This window comes from Hemibagrus wyckioides, linkage group LG18, assembly GCF_019097595.1.
Source record: "Hemibagrus wyckioides isolate EC202008001 linkage group LG18, SWU_Hwy_1.0, whole genome shotgun sequence".
In the NCBI taxonomy this organism is placed as follows: Eukaryota; Metazoa; Chordata; class Actinopteri; order Siluriformes; family Bagridae; genus Hemibagrus; species Hemibagrus wyckioides.
Window position 1 is genome coordinate 17,913,956 of NC_080727.1, and position 22,340 is coordinate 17,936,295.

The 22,340-nt window shown below is 36.1% G+C and overlaps 1 protein-coding gene across 1 annotated transcript; it reads right to left on the reverse strand.

The window, feature by feature from the left end:
• Positions 1-10,114: 10,114 nt before the first annotated feature.
• On the reverse strand, positions 10,115-22,340 carry zgc:77151 (uncharacterized protein LOC337153 homolog). Its single transcript, XM_058415806.1, has 10 exons — positions 22,189-22,340; positions 19,092-19,352; positions 17,545-17,713; positions 17,191-17,427; positions 16,353-16,465; positions 16,109-16,253; positions 15,939-15,991; positions 14,547-14,644; positions 14,298-14,454; positions 10,115-13,478 (listed from the first exon to the last, which is right to left on the reverse strand). The coding sequence occupies exons 1-10, from the start codon at positions 22,207-22,209 to the stop codon at positions 12,237-12,239; spliced, it is 2,496 nt and encodes an 831-aa protein (XP_058271789.1). The 5' UTR covers positions 22,210-22,340; the 3' UTR covers positions 10,115-12,236.

Here is a 22,340-nt window from a genome sequence, read left to right on the forward strand (position 1 = left end):
CTGCTCTCTCTCTCTCTCTCTCTCTCTCTCACTCACACACACACACACACACACACACACACTTGTTTCACTATATTTATGAGGACCCTACATTGTCATGATTACTGGGGATCGTTAACGCTGTTTCCCTATTAAGAAACACACACACACATTTGTATCACTATACTTATGAGGACCCCCATTGTCGTGATTACTGGGGATCATTAATGCGATGCTTTCCCATTAAGATATTAAACACACACACACACACATATCTGTGTGTGTGTGTGTATTATGAGGACTTTGCATTCATGCAATTATTAACGAAGGTAATTAATACTATGATACACCTAACTTTAACCTTAGTCAAAAAATAAAATAAATCCATTAATTAATATTTAATTAACATAATTAATTAATTGAAAAAGAAAGAAAGAAAGAAAAAGGAGAAGGATTTGGTATTTCCACACAAAATCCAAACTTTCACATGTTCCTATCCTTGAAGGGACTTTGGTCGCCACTAAGATAGAAAACACACACACACACACACACACACACACACACACGCTGGCCAACTGCCAACATGTGAACGTGCACTGATTCTGAATAGCAAGCTGACGTTCACAAAATTAAAAAAACAAAAACAAAAAAAGAAGTAGAATGTGGTTCGGCAATGCAGATGAGAACCAGACTATACTTAAAGGTGCATACTGTAATGAACAGTGTTTACATCTGCAATTACCACATAATAAAAAAATCTAAATATTTGTAATGGTGATTAAAATACTGTCATGCAGCATTTATTTTCTCATTCACATTTCTGTTTACATTTTCTGACCCTGAAATGTGTTTAGAATTTTCCACCTCTTTAAAGGCAACTCACGAGGCATGAAAAGGTTCACAGAAGGCCTAGGGTTAGCTGATGCCTTGTTGATGTTTTTTACATGTAACAGTTGCAGTTTTCCTTGCAGGAAGCAAAGGGCTGTAAGAAATTACATACTGCACCTTTAAAGAAAAATCTATATACACATTTTTGATTTAAATTAACTGTTAAAAAAAAAAAAGTCTAGTGGAAAAATACATGCTTGGTGATTTCACACAGCACAGCTAACAAGTATGCTAATTTATTACTAATTAGTGTTATATTATGCAAATTGCATGCTGAAATGATTGCCCACTTGCTTCAAACCAGGTCACACAAGAAGACTTGTTTCAGTGATTTCTTTAGAAACTTCTTTTTTTCTGTTATCGTCAACCGAAGCATAGCTGCATACAGACTAGAGCACATATTAAGAGATATATGCAAAATATGTAATCTAATAAGTTAGAGTAGATTATTTGTTTATTTATCGATTATTTTGCCTATTCTATATACGTTTTAAAGTGCTTTTTGATCAGAAATTGGTCATAAGCTCTTATTTTTGGTCCAGTGCATAACTAGAGAAGCAAAATCCAACCACAGATAGTCTAAAGTTTTCTGGTTACAGCATGAAACACAAGCCATGATCTCATTTTAGTGGTCACGTTAAAATAAAGAAAAGAAAAAGAAAGTCAGGCACAAAAGGAAATGAATCCTAACTGAAGCACATGATGGTGCTCTTGCACAAGGATAACGTAATGCAAAGGACAAAACATCGGCTAAAGCTAAGATCTGTGGTTTTAGGCCAGCAGGTCCACGTCGGTTCATCTGAAAAAGAAAAGCCTACATGCTCACACAGATAAATATATACGTTAAGCCACGGTGATTAGAGTGTGACCCTATAGCCCTGCCTCCACAGCACTGACCTACTACTGTACACACCACCTCCTCACTGCGTTCAGCTTCATCCTGGAATAATCTCCTCCTGACACTCCACTGCCCATTAAGTAGCTTAACATTAATTCCTTCTTCTCACTCATCCGTTTCTGGTCTTCAGTGGAGCAAACACACACAGACACACACACACACACACACCATGCAGTGCGTGAGCTCAGGTCTGTAGCTCTACTTCGTTTTGAATATAATTAAATCACTTAACCTAGAAATCAATTAAAATATTAAAAGACACTATGGGTGAATTTTAACTCATTTTAAATAATTGACTAAATATTTTGAGACCTAATCAAAATAAAGCTGAACATATAAATGTGTCTAATCTATAGACACAATCTATAACAACGTCTGAGACAGTGAAGAAAGATACACACTTTATCAGCTATTATACAGCGTTATAATGATTTGATAAAGTGTGTATCATCAGTATGAAATCTCTGGATTAAAGTACAGATGTCAGACTGATGTTCAGTGTCGATCGTCTATGGTGTTAAATGGATCAAAGTGCTGCTATAATCTACAGGTAACACTTAGGAAACATTAGAAACATATATAAATTGAATAAACATGAGTTAGCTAGCTTATGAACCTAGCAACCTACTGAAGCTGCAACAGCATCTGCCCATCTTTGCTAGCTAGTTACCCTTTGTTAGTTTTGATTAATGTTGTTGGTATGGAGACAGTGTTCACATCAGCGTAGCACATGTTGTTAGTTAACATTGTTTAAGAAATACATTCTTCAGATATACTACAATATTAGTAGTATAGTAGTGTAGTGTAGGGTAGTGAAGTGTAGTGTAAGGTAGTGTAGGGTAGTGAAATGTACTATAGGGTAGTGTAGGATAGTGTAGGGTAGTGAAATATAGTGCAGCATAGTGTAGGATAGTGTAGGGTAGTGAAATATCGTGCAGCATAGTGTAGGATAGTGTAGGGTAGTGAAATATAGTGCAGCATAGTGTAGGATAGTGTAGGGTAGTGAAATATCGTGCAGCATAGTGTAGGATAGTGTAGGGTAGTGAAATATAGTGCAGCATAGTGTAGGATAGTGTAGGGTAGTGAAATATAGTGCAGCATAGTGTAGGATAGTGTAGGGTAGTGAAATATAGTGCAGCATAGTGTAGGATAGTGTAGGGTAGTGAAATATAGTGCAGCATAGTGTAGGATAGTGTAGGGTAGTGAAATATAGTGTAATGTAGTATAGTGTAGTGTAATGTAGTATAGTGTAATGTAGTGTAGTGTAATGTAGTGTAGTGTAATGTAGTATAGTGTAGTATAGTGCAATGTATTGTAGTGTAATGTAGTATAGTGTAGTGTAATGTAGTATAGTGTAATGTAGTGTAGTGTAATGTAGTATAGTGTAGTGTAATGTAGTATAGTGTAATGTAGTGTAGTGTAATGTAGTATAGTATAGTGTAGTGTAATATAGTGTAGTATAGTGTAATGTAGTATAGTATAGTGTAATATAGTGTAGTATAGTGTAGTGTAGTGTAGTGTAATGTAGTGTAGTGTAATGTAGTGTAGTGTAATGTAGTGTAGTGTAATGTAGTATAGTGTAATGTAATGTAGTATAGTGTAATGTAGTATAGTATAGTGTAATGTAGTGTAGTGTAATGTAGTGTAGTGTAGTGTAATGTAGTGTAGTGTAATGTAGTGTAATGTAGTATAGTGTAGTGTAATGTAGTATAGTGTAATATAGTGTAGTGTAATGTAGTATAGTATAGTGTAATATAGTGTAGTATAGTGTAATGTAGTATAGTATAGTGTAATATAGTGTAGTGTAATGTAGTATAGTGTAATGTAGTGTAGTGTAATGTAGTGTAGTGTAATGTAGTATAGTGTAATGTAATGTAGTATAGTGTAATGTAGTATAGTATAGTGTAATGTAGTATAGTGTAATGTAGTGTAGTGTAATGTAGTGTAGTGTAATGTAGTATAGTGTAGTATAGTGCAATGTATTGTAGTGTAATGTAGTATAGTGTAGTGTAATGTAGTATAGTGTAATGTAGTGTAGTGTAATGTAGTATAGTATAGTGTAGTGTAGTGTAGTGTAATGTAGTATAGTGTAATGTAGTGTAGTGTAATGTAGTGTAGTGTAATGTAGTATAGTGTAATGTAATGTAGTATAGTGTAATGTAGTATAGTATAGTGTAATGTAGTGTAGTGTAATGTAGTGTAGTGTAATGTAGTGTAATGTAGTATAGTGTAGTGTAATGTAGTATAGTGTAATATAGTGTAGTGTAATGTAGTATAGTATAGTGTAGTGTAGTGTAGTGTAATGTAGTATAGTGTAATGTAGTGTAGTGTAATGTAGTGTAGTGTAATGTAGTATAGTGTAATGTAATGTAGTATAGTGTAATGTAGTATAGTATAGTGTAATGTAGTGTAGTGTAATGTAGTGTAGTGTAATGTAGTGTAGTGTAATGTAGTGTAATGTAGTATAGTGTAGTGTAATGTAGTATAGTGTAATATAGTGTAGTGTAATGTAGTATAGTATAGTGTAATATAGTGTAGTATAGTGTAATGTAGTATAGTATAGTGTAATATAGTGTAGTGTAGTGTAGTGTAGTGTAATGTAGTATAGTGTAATGTAGTGTAGTGTAATGTAGTGTAGTGTAATGTAGTATAGTGTAATGTAATGTAGTATAGTGTAATGTAGTATAGTATAGTGTAATGTAGTGTAGTGTAGTGTAATGTAGTGTAGTGTAATGTAGTGTAGTGTAATGTAGTGTAGTGTAATGTAGTATAGTGTAATGTAGTGTAGTGTAATGTAGTATAGTGTAATGTAGTATAGTGTAATGTAGTGTAGTGTAGTGTAATGTAGTATAGTATAGTGTAATGTAGTGTAGCGTAATGTAGTATAGTGTAATGTAGTGTAGTGTAGTGTAATGTAGTATAGTGTAATGTAGTGTAGTGTAATGTAGTGTAGTGTAGTGTAATGTAGTATAGTGTAATGTAGTGTAGTGTAATGTAGTATAGTGTAATGTAGTGTAGTGTAGTGTAATGTAGTATAGTGTAATGTAATGTAGTGTAGTGTAATGTAGTATAGTGTAATGTAGTGTAGTGTAATGTAGTATAGTGTAATGTAGTATAGTGTAATGTAGTGTAGTGTAGTGTAATGTAGTATAGTGTAATGTAGTATAGTGTAATGTAATGTAGTGTAGTGTAATGTAGTATAGTGTAATGTAGTATAGTATAGTGTAATGTAGTGTAGCGTAATGTAGTATAGTGTAATGTAGTGTAGTGTAGTGTAATGTAGTATAGTGTAATGTAGTATAGTATAGTGTAATGTAGTGTAGTGTAATGTAGTATAGTGTAATGTAGTATAGTATAGTGTAGTGTAATGTAGTATAGTATAGTGTAATGTAGTGTAGTGTAATGTAGTATAGTGTAATGTAGTATAGTGTAATGTAGTGTAGTGTAATGTAGTATAGTGTAATGTAGTGTAGTGTAATGTAGTATAGTATAGTGTAATGTAGTGTAGCGTAATGTAGTATAGTGTAATGTAGTATAGTGTAATGTAATGTAGTATAGTGTGATGTAGTATAGTATAGTGTAATATAGTGTAGTGTAATGTAGTGTAGCGTAATGTAGTATAGTGTAGTGTAGTGTAATGTAGTATAGTATAGTGTAATATAGTGTAATGTAATGTAGTATAGTGTAATGTAGTATAGTATAGTGTAATGTAATGTAGTATAGTGTAGTGTAATGTAATGTAGTATAGTATAGTGTAGCGTAATGTAGTATAGTGTAGTGTAGTGTAATGTAGTATAGTATAGTGTAATATAGTGTAATGTAATGTAGTATAGTGTAATGTAGTATAGTATAGTGTAATGTAATGTAGTATAGTGTAATATAGTGTAATGTAATGTAGTATAGTGTAATGTAATGTAGTATAGTATAGTGTAGCGTAATGTAGTATAGTATAGTGTAGTGTAGTGTAATGTAGTATAGTATAGTGTAATATAGTGTAATGTAATGTAGTATAGTGTAATGTAGTATAGTATAGTGTAATGTAATGTAGTATAGTGTAGTGTAATGTAATGTAGTATAGTGTAATGTAATGTAGTATAGTATAGTGTAGCATAATGTAGTATAGTGTAGTGTAGTGTAGTGTAATGTAGTATAGTATAGTGTAATATAGTGTAATGTAATGTAGTATAGTGTAATGTAGTATAGTATAGTGTAATGTAATGTAGTATAGTATAGTGTAGTGTAATGTAGTATAGTATAGTGTAGTGTAATGTAGTATAGTGTAATGTAGTATAGTATAGTGTAATATAGTGTAGTGTAATGTAGTATAGTGTAATATAATGTAGTATAGTATAGTGTAATATAGTATAGTGTAATGTAGTATAGTGTAATGTAATGTAGTATAGTGTGATGTAGTATAGTATAGTGTAATATAGTGTAGTGTAATGTAGTGTAGCGTAATGTAGTATAGTGTAGTATAGTGTAATATAGTGTAATGTAATGTAGTATAGTGTAATGTAATGTAGTATAGTATAGTGTAGCGTAATGTAGTATAGTATAGTGTAGTGTAGTGTAATGTAGTATAGTATAGTGTAATATAGTGTAATGTAATGTAGTATAGTATAGTGTAGTGTAGTGTAATGTAGTATAGTATAGTGTAGTGTAATGTAGTGTAGTATAGTGTAGTGTAATGTAATGTAGTATAGTGTAATGTAGTATAGTATAGTGTAATATAGTATAGTGTAATGTAGTATAGTGTAATGTAATGTAGTATAGTGTGATCTAGTATAGTATAGTGTAATATAGTGTAGTGTAATGTAGTGTAGCGTAATGTAGTATAGTATAGTATAGTGTAATATAGTGTAATGTAATGTAGTATAGTGTAATGTAATGTAGTATAGTGTAGCGTAATGTAGTATAGTGTAGTGTAGTGTAATGTAGTATAGTATAGTGTAGTGTAATGTAATGTAGTATAGTGTAATGTAGTATAGTATAGTGTAATATAGTGTAGTGTAATGTATAGTGTAATATAATGTAGTATAGTATAGTGTAATATAGTATAGTGTAATGTAGTATAGTGTAATGTAATGTAGTATAGTGTAATGTAGTATAGTATAGTGTAGTGTAATGTAGTGTAGTGTAGTGTAATGTAGTATAGTATAGTGTAGTGTAGTGTAATGTAGTATAGTATAGTGTAGTGTAATGTAGTATAGTATAGTGTAGTGTAATGTAGTGTAGCGTAATGTAGTATAGTGTAGTGTAGTGTAATGTAGTATAGTATAGTGTAGTGTAATGTAGTGTAGCGTAATGTAGTATAGTGTAGTGTAGTGTAATGTAGTATAGTATAGTGTAGTGTAATGTAGTGTAGCGTAATGTAGTATAGTGTAGTGTAGTGTAATGTAGTATAGTATAGTGTAGTGTAATGTAGTGTAGCGTAATGTAGTATAGTGTAGTGTAGTGTAGTGTAATGTAGTATAGTATAGTGTAGTGTAATGTAGTGTAGCGTAATGTAGTATAGTATAGTGTAGTGTAATGTAGTGTAGCGTAATGTAGTATAGTGTAGTGTAGTGTAATGTAGTATAGTATAGTGTAGTGTAATGTAGTGTAGCGTAATGTAGTATAGTGTAGTGTAGTGTAATGTAGTATAGTATAGTGTAGTGTAATGTAATGTAGTATAGTATAGTGTAATATAGTGTAGTGTAATGTATAGTGTAATATAATGTAGTATAGTATAGTGTAATATAGTATAGTGTAATGTAGTATAGTGTAATGTAGTATAGTATAGTGTAGTGTAATGTAATGTAGTATAGTGTGATGTAGTATAGTATAGTGTAATATAGTGTAGTGTAATGTAGTGTAGCGTAATGTAGTATAGTGTAGTGTAGTGTAATGTAGTATAGTATAGTGTAGTGTAGTGTAATGTAGTATAGTATAGTGTAATGTAATGTAGTATAGTGTAATGTAGTATAGTGTAATGTAGTATAGTATAGTGTAATATAGTGTAGTGTAATGTATAGTGTAATATAATGTAGTATAGTATATTGTAATATAGTATAGTGTAATGTAGTATAGTGTAATGTAATGTAGTATAGTATAGTGTAATATAATGTAGTATAGTATAGTGTAATATAGTATAGTGTAATGTAGTATAGTGTAATGTAATGTAGTATAGTGTAATGTAGTATAGTATAGTGTAGTGTAATGTAATGTAGTATAGTGTGATATAGTATAGTGTAATATAGTGTAGTGTAATGTAGTGTAGCGTAATGTAGTATAGTGTAGTGTAGTGTAATGTAGTATAGTATAGTGTAGTGTAATGTAATGTAGTATAGTGTAATGTAGTATAGTATAGTGTAATATAGTATAGTGTAATGTAGTATAGTGTAATGTAGTGTAATGTAATGTAGTATAGTGTAATGTAGTATAGTATAGTGTAATGTATAGTATAGTGTAATATAGTGTAGTGTAATGTAGTGTAGTGTAGTGTAATGTAGTTTAGTGTAATTTAATGTAATGTAATGTAATGCAAATTAATGTAATGTAATGTAGTATAGTATAGGGTAGTGTAGTATGGTGGTGTGTAATGTAACGCATTGCAATGGAGTGTAGTGTAATGTATTGTGTAGTCCTCAGCTGTGTCCTTGATTCTTTGACCTCTCGCTGTTCTGTAATGAAACTTTAGCGAGAAGACAAACAGCGATAGGCTAATGATTAGACCGAGACGCACGCTCCTGCTGTGCGAGTACAGTAGTGAGCACAGTGAAGGGGAATAGAAGCACTACCATAGAAAACCTACCTTCTTCTTCAGAACACATGATTTTCTCTCATTATAGCAATAAAGTACTATGCTGTAAACAGGTAAAATGACTGTGTTTACCAAATGGGTTACCAGATCTGGGTTGCCAGATATATATCTGCAATTTCCTGTGTTATTATAGCTTCTATAGGTCTATTACAAGAGTGCCTAAACCTTTTGAAACCAAGGACTGCTTCATTTAGATAAAGAAAACCCTTTTGAATATAATCCAGCTACATTACAAAAAAATAAAGGCAAGTAGAAATATGTTAAACACAGACATATTTATCGTGTATTATGTTTTACAAGCTTGCATACCAAATATAAGATTATTAAACATCCTATTTGTAGATTTCAAGCATAGTCTGTGCAGCATCATGTTTCTGATATTAAGCATTTATTTCTAGTTGAAAGCAAAATTATCTGTGAATAATCCAATAAATCTGATTTATAATCTCATAATAAGGAATATTAGATACTTAAGAAATTTTTGCAGTGAATTCTGATATATAACAGTTTACAGTATTTTTTATGGTGATTTATTAGAGCCATAGAGATTTTTTTAAAAAGAGAATAACAAAAAAAACACAAAATAAAAAAATAATTAAAAACAAGCATGACTATAGCATGTGTAGAAAAAGAGTGAGAGCGCAAATGAAATGTTGAAATTAGATATGTCACCAACATACCAAGTATAAAGATTATTAAACCAATTTCCAGCTTTTAAAACACTTTTCAAACTTGAAATTTGATTCTGTTGGCAGATTTCTTTTCTTAAATGAGGCCTGCTGATCTGCCAATAGCTTAGAACACGTTTACGTAACTATATTTATAAAAATATGAAATAATCTTAAATAGTCTTGTATTTGTTGTACAGTAACCTTATAATCAGACACGTCTCTATTATTCAAGATATCTTAACATGCTTATTAACATGAAGATTTTTTTTATTTTTTGTATTTAATATTTTTCAACGTCTGAAGTGTGTTTTGATCTCGTAGCTTAACCTGTGTGACCCAGTCCCTGTTCAGAGAGCGATGGAATGTGCTCATTTCCGTCCTGGCTTTATTCTGTATGTATTTGCACAGGTGGGGGGGCGGGAGTGTGGTGGTCCGGTGAGAGCCAAACAGCTGAGCACAAACACACACACACACACACACACACACACACACACACACACACACACACACAGATGTGACTGACAGCCCAGTTATTGAAAACTTGTTAAAACATTACATGAAGGGACCCAGAAGTGTGCAGAAATTATTTTTTAAAATCCCAGAAATACTCATTCATCTGTAACAGATTTCAAACACCCTTTACAAACAGCACTCGGAAATCGTCAATCGTTATGTATTAAAACTGATAATGACAGCCATTTTACAAAAAATATATCCCTCTTGTGCACGGAAAAAGTGAAATACATTCATTCCAAAATGGTGGAATGCGTGTCCTCATGTAGGCCAGAAAGCCTACCAGAGAAACGCCCGTGAGAGAACATCTCCACCTAGTGGCCACACAGGCGCGGTGCAGGCAACACGTGACACGAAGAAACGTGAGAGTAACGTTTTTATTATAAATATTCAGTGTTGTAATGGTGTTGTCAGCCACTCTCTCCAGGTCCTTTAAATATGTCTTGTAAAAGATGAATAAAAACAAACAAAAAAATAAAAGAAAATTATACATAGAAGGAGTTTTTCTATCAGACAGTCCACAGTATTGTGTAGCAGGAATTTGGGTGTTTGAAGCAACAACAAATCAGACAAGACTGGATGGTCCACATTCATCAGCACGGGCTTGAAAGGAGCATCGTGTCAACAACAGACGGTGAAGAACAAAAGTTAGCTTTCAATCAGGGTTGGAATTGAAATTCGCCAAAAAGAATAATAAAATAAAATCAACAATCCATGACAAATACTGCACAATTAAATATACTAATGAATTAACGACACAATTTATTAAAGAGTGCTGCTGAATTAAAGCGGCAACGTCATTTCTTCTGCTCAGTTCAATTCTGATATTCAATAACGACAGGGAAAGAAAATGTAGGAACCCTGGGGGGAATTTTCAGACCAGATTTTTAAAAAATAAAATAAAATAAAAATAAAAGCTGAATTGCACGAATTTGCAGGAATAATGAGTTACTCAATAAAGAATGCATTTTTATTAATTAAAATAAAATGATCCAAGCATTTTTCCAATCTGCAAAGTCATATTCTTCTTTTATAATAATCATTTTTTTCTAAAATCCACTTGCGATTTCATGCCACATATCAAACCTCTGCCCGGTCAGAGGAAACACACGCTTGTTTGTGAAGCTCTCCCAACGTCTCCGTATCGCCTGCTCTGTAAACATGTTCAGGAATTTTGCGTACAGAAAGAAAGAAAACGAGCCCTCGCTGACCGAGAACATCTCCTTACTCGTCTACGTTAAAGCCTTTAACAAAAATTAATAAAATAATAATAAGTATGTATATATAGATCTAATCAATGCCCTTAAAAAAACCTTTAAAAAGTTCTCGCTGGACCCTTAAAAACTAAAAACTACTAATTGCACGAGTTTAATATCAACAACCACCAAATATAACACTCTGCAAACGCAGAAGAAAGGACGTGTAGAGCTTCATTAGCCGAGGAAAAGACAAATGTATAAAAAGACAGAACGATAAAACCAACGGGAGTCCAGGAAATAAACAAAAAATGGGAGTAAAAGACTCCCTTATAAAGCAATAACGATAAAGCCTAAAATAGCATATTTCTGACAATGACCAAAATAAGCTACAGTAGCAATCCAATTCCTTTGGAACTGGCTTTTTAAGTTAACACAAATATCTGTGATTCGCAATGTGAGCGTTTCTAAAATATATGATTCAGAATTCCTGTATTGTCAAAATAACAGCACCGTTAATATGTAGAGAAAGAAATCGAAATATTTCCAGAGTCATGTGACGTGACCTTCGTTGGCTGAGCCGCTCAAAAACTAATGAGTTCTTGGAGGGAGAGAGAGAGAGAGAGAGAGAAAAAAAAAACTTGACTGCATAAGACAATTGGCCTTTTGTTAGGAGAAAAAAAAAAAGAAAAGACGCCCAGACCAGAAGGAGTACAGTAGTAGTGTTTGAGACACTTGGCATAGAAGCAGGATAGTCCAACTAAATCTGGTCACTTTAATAAGAACACCTGTACCCCTGCTCGTTAATGCTGACTCTCCGAATCAGCCAATCGGGTAGCAGCAGTGCAACAAATCAGGCACCGAAAGAATGAAGTTTCGAGTCTTTTACATCAAACAAATGAATGGGGGAAAAAAAAAAAAGGAGATTTCATTTTGGTAACTGGCTCGAGCAACGGAAACTCAAATCACTCTATATCCATGCTGAACGGAAAAGCATCTCAAATCAAAGAACCATTAGGTTGAGGAGCTATAACAGTTTGAAGCCATATAGGGGTTCCTCTCCTCTCAGTCAGGAACATTTACTGAAGCTCTGCAGCCATGTGATTGTATAAATGAAGAAAGGAACAGTGTTGCTATTAAAGTGTCCAGTGAGTGTCTATATGTCATTATATATATATATATATATATATATATATATATATATATATATATATTAGTAGACAGAGAGGAGTGAGGAATGGTAAGTTAGACGTTTAGATTACACTCTGATCTGCTTTCATGTCTGCAGGTCAACAGCTTTGGGATGGCTTGGAAATGAGAGAGGGAACTTTATAATCCCTTGTGTTGGAATCTTTGAAAGAAATATGTTGGGAGAGCTGCTCAGCTTTAGGACAAGATTCTGTGTTCTGATTAACGCCAAGTCTCTCAGGGGTCTCGCCCAACTTCAGATCCACGGGGTTCAAATCGGTTTCCTGCCATTTCAGAGTGGTGCCCGATGACGAGACAATGCTCAAAGGGAAAACGGAGTCTGTGGAAGGATTAAGATCGGATCTTGGAGATAATTGTGAATCCTGAGATCCAGTCAAGTCTAAGCTAGTCCTGTCCTGAAGAGCCCTGGCCCTGCGTGGACAACTCAGGTCAGCTGGCTCATCCTGGACTACCATTTGTCCTGAGGAACCTCCATTCTGCTTTAGAGTCAGGCGAAGATCTACGGGTTCCATCTTTAGCCGCTTGGCCTCAGAGTCTCTTTGCCGTTGGGAATCCACGTCATCTGAAGACCTCTTGGTGGTGGGCTTCTTGCTCAAGTTTAGAGGCACAGCCTGCTCCTGGGAAACAGGCACGGCATGGCCGTTGGTTTTGCTAAGATCCTGAGCCAATGCTTCCGAGAGACGCTTGGTGAACGTGTCCATATGTGCCGTGCCGATGCGAGTGTGCATAAGCTGGTGCAACTGAAGGCTACAATCAATGTCCAACGGGAGGATCTTCAGAGGAGGCAGCTGAGGTTTGGCGGTCAGGCCCTCTCTTGGGCCTCCAGTCCATGGTGGATGTGCAGAGTTGCATCCAGAACACTGGTGCTGCAAATTCTCTGGTGTTTCTGGACTCCTGGCTTTGGTCTGGCTTGTAATCGAGGCCTCCTGAGTTCTCTCCGGACCAGTCACACCACTGAGACCCAAACGAGATCTGAAGAAGTCCAGAGGACACATCCCCTTAGTGGGGCTGAACGCTTCCAGAGAGCCTCCAATCTGTAGCTTAGATTGTCCAGACAATAAGCAAGGTTCATCCTCCTGCTTCACCTTGAGATCTTCCTCAGCTTTCTGCTGCTGGGGCATGTGGGTGGTGAGTGGTGGTGCTGGAGAAATCCTTACTTCCTGAATGACTGTGATCGGCTGGACTTTACTCACTACCTTTTCACTCGAAGCTTTAGTGTGAGACGGGGGTCTACCAACTCTGCCCCGAACCAGAACTTTAACGGTCCTTTTCCCAGGAGGTCGTCCTCTTTTCCGCGCCCTGGCGCCATCTGGTGGTGCTGCCTAATGAAGCAGATCAGAAAAAAAAATAAAATCAGTCAAATAATTTACACACTTGATTCAGCACTGTTCTCTTTAATATTAAACAAAGAAACTTTCAAGAAAACTTGCTTCTGTGTAACATTTTAAAAAGTTTAGATGTCCACCAGGTTGGTGGTATAGATCAATCTGCTAGTACACCTTAGTAACTAACGTTAACGGTGTTGCTTCATGACAATTATGTACTATATGGAGAAAATTTAAAAAAAAAAAAAAAAACTTTTCGATATCATGTATGTTACAGAAAACCTTAATATCTGATTTGGAAATTTTAGCTGTAATTTTAGCAATGCACTTCACAGGCTGGCTAAACTGGTTTTGTGTGTGTTACACTTTGTAAAAATATGAAAAGCAAAGTTGAAACAAAGAATGAATCGTGACAGAATAATCACAGATAACATATCCCCTGACATTAACATGACACGTGTCACTGTTTTTTTCAACTAACTGTTGGTTGGCACAGGGAACAGCCGAGTGATGTTTGCTGCTGTAAAGTGAGGACTGTGGAGCAATTTATTTATTTTCTTGAAAAGAATTGAATCTTGAAGACTTGCCTAGAAATGAATCATTAATAAAATATAAAAAGCCTGCACTTTTACTGCGAAACGTCTGTTGTGTGTGAATAAATGCCATAAACATCAAACACCAATGTGATTAATTCCACCAGAATAAAATCTGTGATTTCTTGTGTTCCCTGCATCACAAATGTTTCCTTCAGGGTGATTTGTATCGCTCATGATGCCTAAGATTTATTCCACAGGTATTTCTCAAAACAGGTCTTACCTGACTAGTGACCCCGTTCTTTCTCTGAGCACTCTGAACTCTCCCTCGCACGACCTTCCTGATGGACGCAGCCGAAGCAGATGAAGGGACCGGAGCCTTGGGTTTGTTCAGCTGTTGGTTTCCTCCCTTTATGTGCTGCTCATATGGCAACATCAACCTGAGATTCAAGAACAAATCAAACGCACCGTGTGAGCTGAGGATCGCGAGGGCAGAGCCACGGACTTGCTGCTGTAATGGAAGGTGACTCACTTTTCATAATGTCGTCTGGTACAGGTGGCAGCGCTGGTACTGCCCGGACTTCCTCCTAGCTCGTTGTACACCACTTTCCACAAGCGTCGAGAGGTCACCTGTAGACACAGCACAAGTTCATTTCAAGTTCAAGTCCTGACATGATTTTATAGTCACCAGACCTGTACTACAAAATCTCCAGTTGTTGTTCCTGCTGCTGGTTACTATAGTAACGCTGACCATACATGATGAAGGAGAATCAAGGTGGGCACTTTAGTGGAGCATCCTTTAAGGAATTAATCAACCGAATCTGACCACCTCAGAGATAAATTTACTCAACCAAGTTCATATTTTTTTAAACTGCCAATATTTCCGGCATCACAAACTCAGACGTAAGTACAGTCTGCCCTCTTCCACATACTCAAGCATCCATGATAAGCTACATAAAATTAGTGAAGCTAACTTTCAGATCCGACAATGAACAAACTCTGCTTTTACATGATTTTATGACAACTGGACAAGAAGTATGCTGTGCATAAGCTCCGCTATACCAAAAGAAGTTACTCCATGAATACAACAAACAAGGCAAAAAAAAAAAACAAAAAAAAACACAATGCAAGTTTCTATCCGATGTTGGAGGAAAAACTCCTTCTCGTCCTGAGAAGTGGCCATAATTCAGTACAGACCAAGTAAATTACAAAGTCAGTAAAGGTTTTGTTGTGAAAGATTTATTTGTGCCCCTGCGCCAGGGTTTCACAAATTTTGTGGCCATTTAAAAGGACCAAATTTCTCTGAAATGACTATTATAAAACACAAATGGTCATAGTCTATGAACGTATAAAGTTAATTAATCTAACGCAGACAAAAATAAGCTTATTGTTATTTTTAAACAGCGCTCTGCCTGCATCCACTGAAAAAAGGGCCTGAGAGGAGAGCCAACATGAAAACAAATGAAATGAGTAAAAACTTTTAAATGAAGGCTAACAAAATGTACATAAAAAGTTACAATATTGACAGTTTTGATTATTATTTTAAATAAAAGGTTTTATTGTCCTCTTTTGAGACACTGAATCAGAATTGCACTGAATCAATAGCAGACTGAATCAGAATCACACTGAATCATCAGCAGACTGAGTCAGAATCATATTGAATCATTAGCAGACTGAATCAGAATCATATTGAATCATTAGCAGACTGAATCAGAATCATATTGAATCATTAGCAGACTGAATCAGAATCATATTGAATCATTAGCAGACTGAATCAGATTCACACTGTATCAGAATCGCATAAAATCAGAACCCCACTTAATCAAAAGTCACACTGATTCACAAGAATCTTAAAAGCATTCCCATTAACTAAACAAATAAAAAAATTTGATTTTATACACGCTATATAATATTTCAAACTCACCGCTTCATATCCTCCCAGCTTATTGACGACTGAGTACATCAGGAAAAGATCAACTGCAGACAAATAATAATGATCATTACAGATCATTATAGATGTAATGGAGAAAAGTCAAAAGAGGAAGTCGGACATCGCTAATTTTAACCTGACGTATCCTGGAAGCTAATACTCACTCTTTTTAAAGCCCAGGTTAGGAACCTTGCAGATGGGGGAACCTCGGCGCTCCATGAAGAGATACAGCTGATCCAGAAAGATCTTCTCCTCAGGATGCGGAAGCCAGTGACCGTCGATCGTCTCCACGTTGCTTATGACGTTTTCCTGCATTTACCATCCCACGTTAATCTCCGATTATAATCCAGTTCATCATGCTTAATGCTTAATTATATGCTTTCTATATAAATAGCTTCGAAGACATGCCTTCGTTCTCTCCCTCCATGACTCGGAATGGTTGAGGTTTTGCTGATCGGTTCCGTCGCCATCTCTGCCGCGACGTTTCCGCGGTCTTCCTTTCAGGCTTACGGACAGGCATCCTGTCACAAACGCAACACAAATGAGGCGGCCATTTTAAAGTTGTGCTTATTTTATTATTTGTTCCATATGGCTTCATTTAGCCCATTGTGGGTACATGTAGCATTTACTGAGAGGAAAGACATTCATTAAATAAACACTTGCCATTAAACAGGAGACTTCTGTCTGAATAATACAGGAATAAAACACTTGCCAATAATCAGTGACAGGATGCTTTGTATGGTCCAGTGTAATTCTGAGATACCATAAGCACCCCAAAGTTTATTACGACTCTGTTTTTTATTTATTAATGAATGACACGCCATGCTTTTTAACCATTTATAGTTACATCTAATATTATGAAAGATCTGGCGCTTACTTACTAACAGTTACGAACCTCTGACACTGGAGACTCCTTCCATAAACGTTAAACGAAACAAATCCTTACATAACTATATCGGCGATTAAATGTTTTTTTTTTATTCTCTCATGCTGAAGAACTCATCTGTTAATCTGTTTAAGCCTCAGATTACGTGGACCTCCACTATACGGTACAGGTCTTTATGGATGAGCGGTTGCTCTAGAAACACAACATTTTAATCAGAGCTGCTGTTAACCACATGCCATCTAACCACATGCTGTGGCATGAAAGAAGATTACACCAAAGATGATATTGCACATCTAAGTGCTGATAGCTGAGGGCTGTTTGGTTTATTTAAAATACTCGTTAAATGCAAAATAAACTCACCAAACTCGGGCGTTAAACTCGGGTTGGTGCCCAGACTCGGATGGCTGAAAGTGTCTCTGCAGTACAGGATCTGGGTGTTGTGTAGAGTCATTTTTATCCAGCCCAAAGCCAGCAGGTGAGGGTCTTGCGGACTGGGTCGGGCTGTGTTGTTCTGGATCCGTTTCTGCAAGGAGCGAAAGCGGCAGTACTGCGGGTAACTGAGCACCTTAACCCTGTGCTGAACTCCTGAAACATCATCTGGAGGACGGGGGGGAAAAAAAAAAAAAAAAAAAAAAGTCAGACTGCAACATTGGTTCTCCAAATCTCTCACCAGAGTTACGCAGACCAATTCACCATTACAGCCCTGGAGATCACCTTTGGTTTTCACTTCCTGTGGATCTGTTAAACAAGAGGAACCATTCAGTACACAGAGGTCAGTGATGTTCGTGGTGTTCTGTTTCCACTGAGGTGGCTCCGGACAGGTCCATTTCACCAGATGCTCCACTCGCACCACGGCCTTCTTAGAGACGCCGATGACTTCGTCCTGAAACACAAACATGCGCACAAAACAGCCGTGCATCACGGATCATACTCCTCAAAAGTCACATCTTTCAGAAGAATCTGCTTTTACTGCTTCAGAGTAAAAGTTCAAAGTGTTAGCTTAAAAAGAAATTTCATCCTACTTGTTGCATTGAAAAGGATTTGCTAACGATTCCCAAAACTATGACTCAGTCTTACACACACACAAACAAACAAACAAACACACACACACACACACACGTCGAGCTGCAACTCCAACTTTCCAGTAAAATATTAAAACAAAGGGTTTTAAAGTCAGGAGTCATTCGTTTTGCACAATGACTCTATAGACTCTAACAACAAAACACAAAACAAAACACAGTGTATTTAATGAGGTCTGGCTCAGAACATGGCAGTAAATTAGTCCATGTTGTGCTCTGAGGTTAGTCCATGTAACTTTTTTGTTTTATGGAAATCAATGTTCTGACTTTTCTGCTACTGATTAGGGTTCGTCTGGTGCCGTCATTTAGACAAAACCCAAGTGTTAAAAAATTCCACGGCGTCTTTAAAACAAATACAAAAGGTACTTCTACTATCTGTATTTCTGCTTGGAACAATTGTCTAGCATAAACTTGGATAAATGAATAAACATGTATGTAAATAAATAAATAAACAAATTTGTCCCCTTTTAATGGCCCGAAATGTTTATTCACCAATGACTTGCCTTAAAAATCGGGTTATTTTATCCATTCTAGCTTATAACAACCTTTTGCTTTAAATTCCTACATTACATGAACTACACAGCTGTTCAGAAACTCTTCTGCAAACAGGAATGACTTAGAGATTAAATTTTCAGAACAGACCACCGTCACATTCGTCTAGTCGAGTCATCAGAGCTGCATGATTCCCTTCTTTCCGTTTTTCCACAAATAGACTGGAAACAATGTTTATTATGTCACTTCCTGGTTTGATTAACTTTTAATTTTACTGACATTTTTTGTTAATGACTGTATTTTTGGTGAACCCAATTTATTTCAACTGACCAGACAATTTGACTTACTGTAAAATAACAAAAACCACCTTGATGATCTCCAGCACTGTTATGTGATTTAAAAATAAGAGACATGATCCACCTGAGAGGTGCGTGAGGTATGTGATAAACAATTTAACAATAGCCTGACTCTTCTACAGATATAAAACTCCTCCAGAGTAGCTGGTTTACAGCCAGATTTGGGGGGGAAAAGCAGGTTTTAATACTTTGTTTGGCAAAGACACAAACGCTGATATTATTGATAGACTCTGGGTAAATGATGTCTTGTCCTTAATTGTGTTTTTACTGTGTATTCACCCTGACACTAAAAAAACAGACAAATGTAGAGTATTATAGCATCTGGACAAGTCACCTCTCCATGTTCCTTAGTCCTGCCCTTGGGGGTGTCCTCTGGTAGGTAATAGAGTCTGGCACTGGCCAGAGGGTGACGCTGTCTCTGATCCTCCCACAGCAGAGTGATCTCAGCGATACACACCGGCTCCTGAGGGCCACAGCGCACGTAGTAGAACTCGCCGAGTCTCCAGATTTTAACAGGACCGCCAGCCTCGGGCCTGCAGCTCACCGACTTGTAGAAGGCGAAGGAGCCTCGCAGGCAGCACGGGGGGCCTAACCACTGACAAGAGGGGAACAATAACACAGGATTCAGCTACAGGAACGAAGAAAAGTCACGTGATAACTCAGCGTCCGTGTAAGAAACAAAAACATGACGAGGTGTGTTAGAGAAAATGAATCAACAAAGCCGTCGTCACAACACCAAAGTTGATCCCTCTCACAAAATAAGAGCACATCCTGAATTTAATTAATCCTCACATACCCAAGAAATGTGCTAATGATTACAATTTCTTTTTTTTTTTTTAAGAACCAAGTTGCTCTTTTTCAGTGTTTCAGGTTAAAACAAGATAATTCCTGTTTACTGCAGCTATAAACATTCCTTTTCTACTTCTCCTCTCTTTTTTGTGTTAAGAAGACTAAAAAAATGTAGTTTGTCACGTTACCAAGAAACCAGCAAGCTCAATTTCCAGAAAGACCTGAAAACGCACTGATTTTGTTAAAACTGAAGATTCCTTCTGTAAATGTTAAACATCTCATGACTGGAAAAATTCACCATATAAACATATTTTTGTCAAATACCAAAACATTTTTTTCCACCATACAACAAGGAGCATAGCAGTTAAAGCCTTTTTGCAGCCGACACTAACGTCAGAGCCGAGACGTTCTAGGAAATGAATCAAATCTTACATTTTCTGATTTGAGAATTCAACAATGCTCTGGTATATAAAGAGTAATAAAACGTCTCCATTCCAAATGGCCAAATGAGACAGAACAAATCCCTTTCCCTGAGATTTAAATGAAAAGGTCAACATGCACCTTCCTCACATGATCACATTTATGCAATAACCATCACATTTATGCAGCTCAACATCACCGACTGCTGACGAAGATCTTGTATTCTTCAGCTTCGATTCTATGAGTACGTCTCTCTATTTAACTCTTTTAAACAGACAACACTGCCTTCTAAATAAGGGGGGGGGATAATACAGTCATCTGTAAACCAAAAACATCTTGATTCTCTCTGGCTGAAAAAAGACATCGCCGTTTAGGAACAGCTTGGATAGAAAATTGCCCAGATTTTCCTAAAAACTACAAAATCGAGAAATAACACAAAATCTCCCATAGCCAAGCCCGAAATATGTAGCTACATATCAGTAAACTTGAGTTCTTTCTGTTTATTTTGGGTAAATCCTAATAAGAGCTTTGGAGGCCATACAGGCTAGCTATGTCTTGGCTATTAACTTCTCAAGTGACGTAGAATATATATTTTCCACAGTCGTAAATCCGAGCCTTTTTTTTTTTTTTGTTTTAACAAAGCAATGGGGAGAAAGGAAGTAAGCAACTGGCGGCCTTTCCTACCCCCACCGCCTCCATCGGGGCCTCCATTACCCCCCTGCAGGGTTTCTCCTATGGGAGCAAAGCTTTAGAAGCCACATGTGCAGCTCTGAAACCATGGAAAACAGTGTCAGGCCATGACTAAGGCTGGGTTACAAAGCCAAAAATAAAATGTATATTTTTATAATAGCACTCATTTTTCTCCGTATAGTGATTCTGCGCTAGAAAAACCACCAAATCATTGGAGGTTTGGTAGAAAGAAGGGGAAAAAAAACAACAAAAAAACATGGCTGCAGAGATACTCAAAGTAAAAGCCCATAGTAGTTGACCTTGGTGCTTCTTGTGAGGATTATTTTTCTAAGTATTATGTAACATGGCTGTTTCTAGGATTAAAGTAAAAAAAAAAAATAATAAAAAAATAGTTTCAGCAAATAGTTGTAATATGAAAGAGGGGGGGAAAAAAGAACCAGACAAGATAAAGGCTTCAGGCTGTTTATATGTTAATTATTCAACGACACTAACTTCCTTTAGAAGTAAGAGTTAGCTTACATTTAAAGTCATTTTTTTGCTCAACTTCCTAAAGTCTACTTCGCTGTATCAGAACAAAATGTTACCGTCTTGAATGTTTCTAATGGCTAATAGCTGCCATTTTGTGCTTTTGTAAAAGCCTTATTAAGAAATATTGTGTTCGGGCTGCCAATTAGTTCCTACTTATCTGTGAAATTCTTTTATTTATATATATATATAGAAAATGGAGTGCCACATAAATGTTACGCCTAAATAGAATACATACATAAATAAACAATCGATCTCTCCACCGAGGTCAAGTCTATTACATAATATTATATAATATATTGGTGAAAAAAAAATCTCACGTCATTAAAAAATAATAATATTAATAATCATAAAAAGTAGAGTTCCTGTTTAATTTTGTTCGCTTCACACGACCGACCGAGCGAACTCACAGCTACAATGTGGCATTTTATAAAAATGAGGAAATGTCCCGAGTAGCTCGATATGAATTCGAGCGAACAGAAAGAAATAAAAAATAAATACGAATACTAATGAAACATTTCTATGGGGGTAAAAAAAAAAAATGTAGAAAGTGCAGTAGTGGGGGTGGGGGTAGAAGAGGGGGGGGGGGCTAGGTAGCCGACACGCCACACAAAGAAATTAATCATTAACGAAAATAGCAAAAAATAAATAATAATGATAGCCTGGACTCGACAGCGATCAGGGAAACACATGTCGAACAAATCGAAAGGCGACAATAAAAAATAATTCGGCTTAACTTTTTTAAAAGGCAAAGCCCCCCCCCCAAAAAAAACTTTCCCGTTCAAATCAACAGAAAAACGTCCATGGCTTTTGATAGGACGAGTATCAAATCGGCGTTTTAGGCGAATTCAAACAAAACAAGGCGATATTACACGAGCTAAAATAAATCAAGCGACCTCTGAGATTAAGGCTGAAAATTATCACCGTTCGGCTGAATGAATTGTTCGAGGATAGCAAACGAAACGAGAGGTTGATTTAATGTAATATAAAGTTGGAGTTTCCATTACCTGTATGGCATTCTGCTCCATTGCAGTCCAACATTCCCTCACCCCCCCCTTTCTCTCTCTCTCTCTCTCTCTCTCTCTCTCTCTCTCTCTCGCTCTCGCTCTCTCTGCCCCCTATCGGGTTACACATCTACTAAATAACAAGGCAAAAAAAG

Bases quoted from the DNA above. Each gene is read 5' to 3' on its own strand.
- zgc:77151 (XM_058415806.1), bottom strand. From the start codon at position 22,209: ATGGAGCAGAATGCCATACAG. The intron at 19,353-22,188 runs GTAATGGAAACT...CCCTCTTGTCAG, and splicing joins TGGAGCAGAATGCCATACAG to TGGTTAGGCCCCCCGTGCTG. The intron at 16,254-16,352 runs GCATGTCTTCGA...TGGTAAATGCAG, and splicing joins CATGGAGGGAGAGAACGAAG to GAAAACGTCATAAGCAACGT.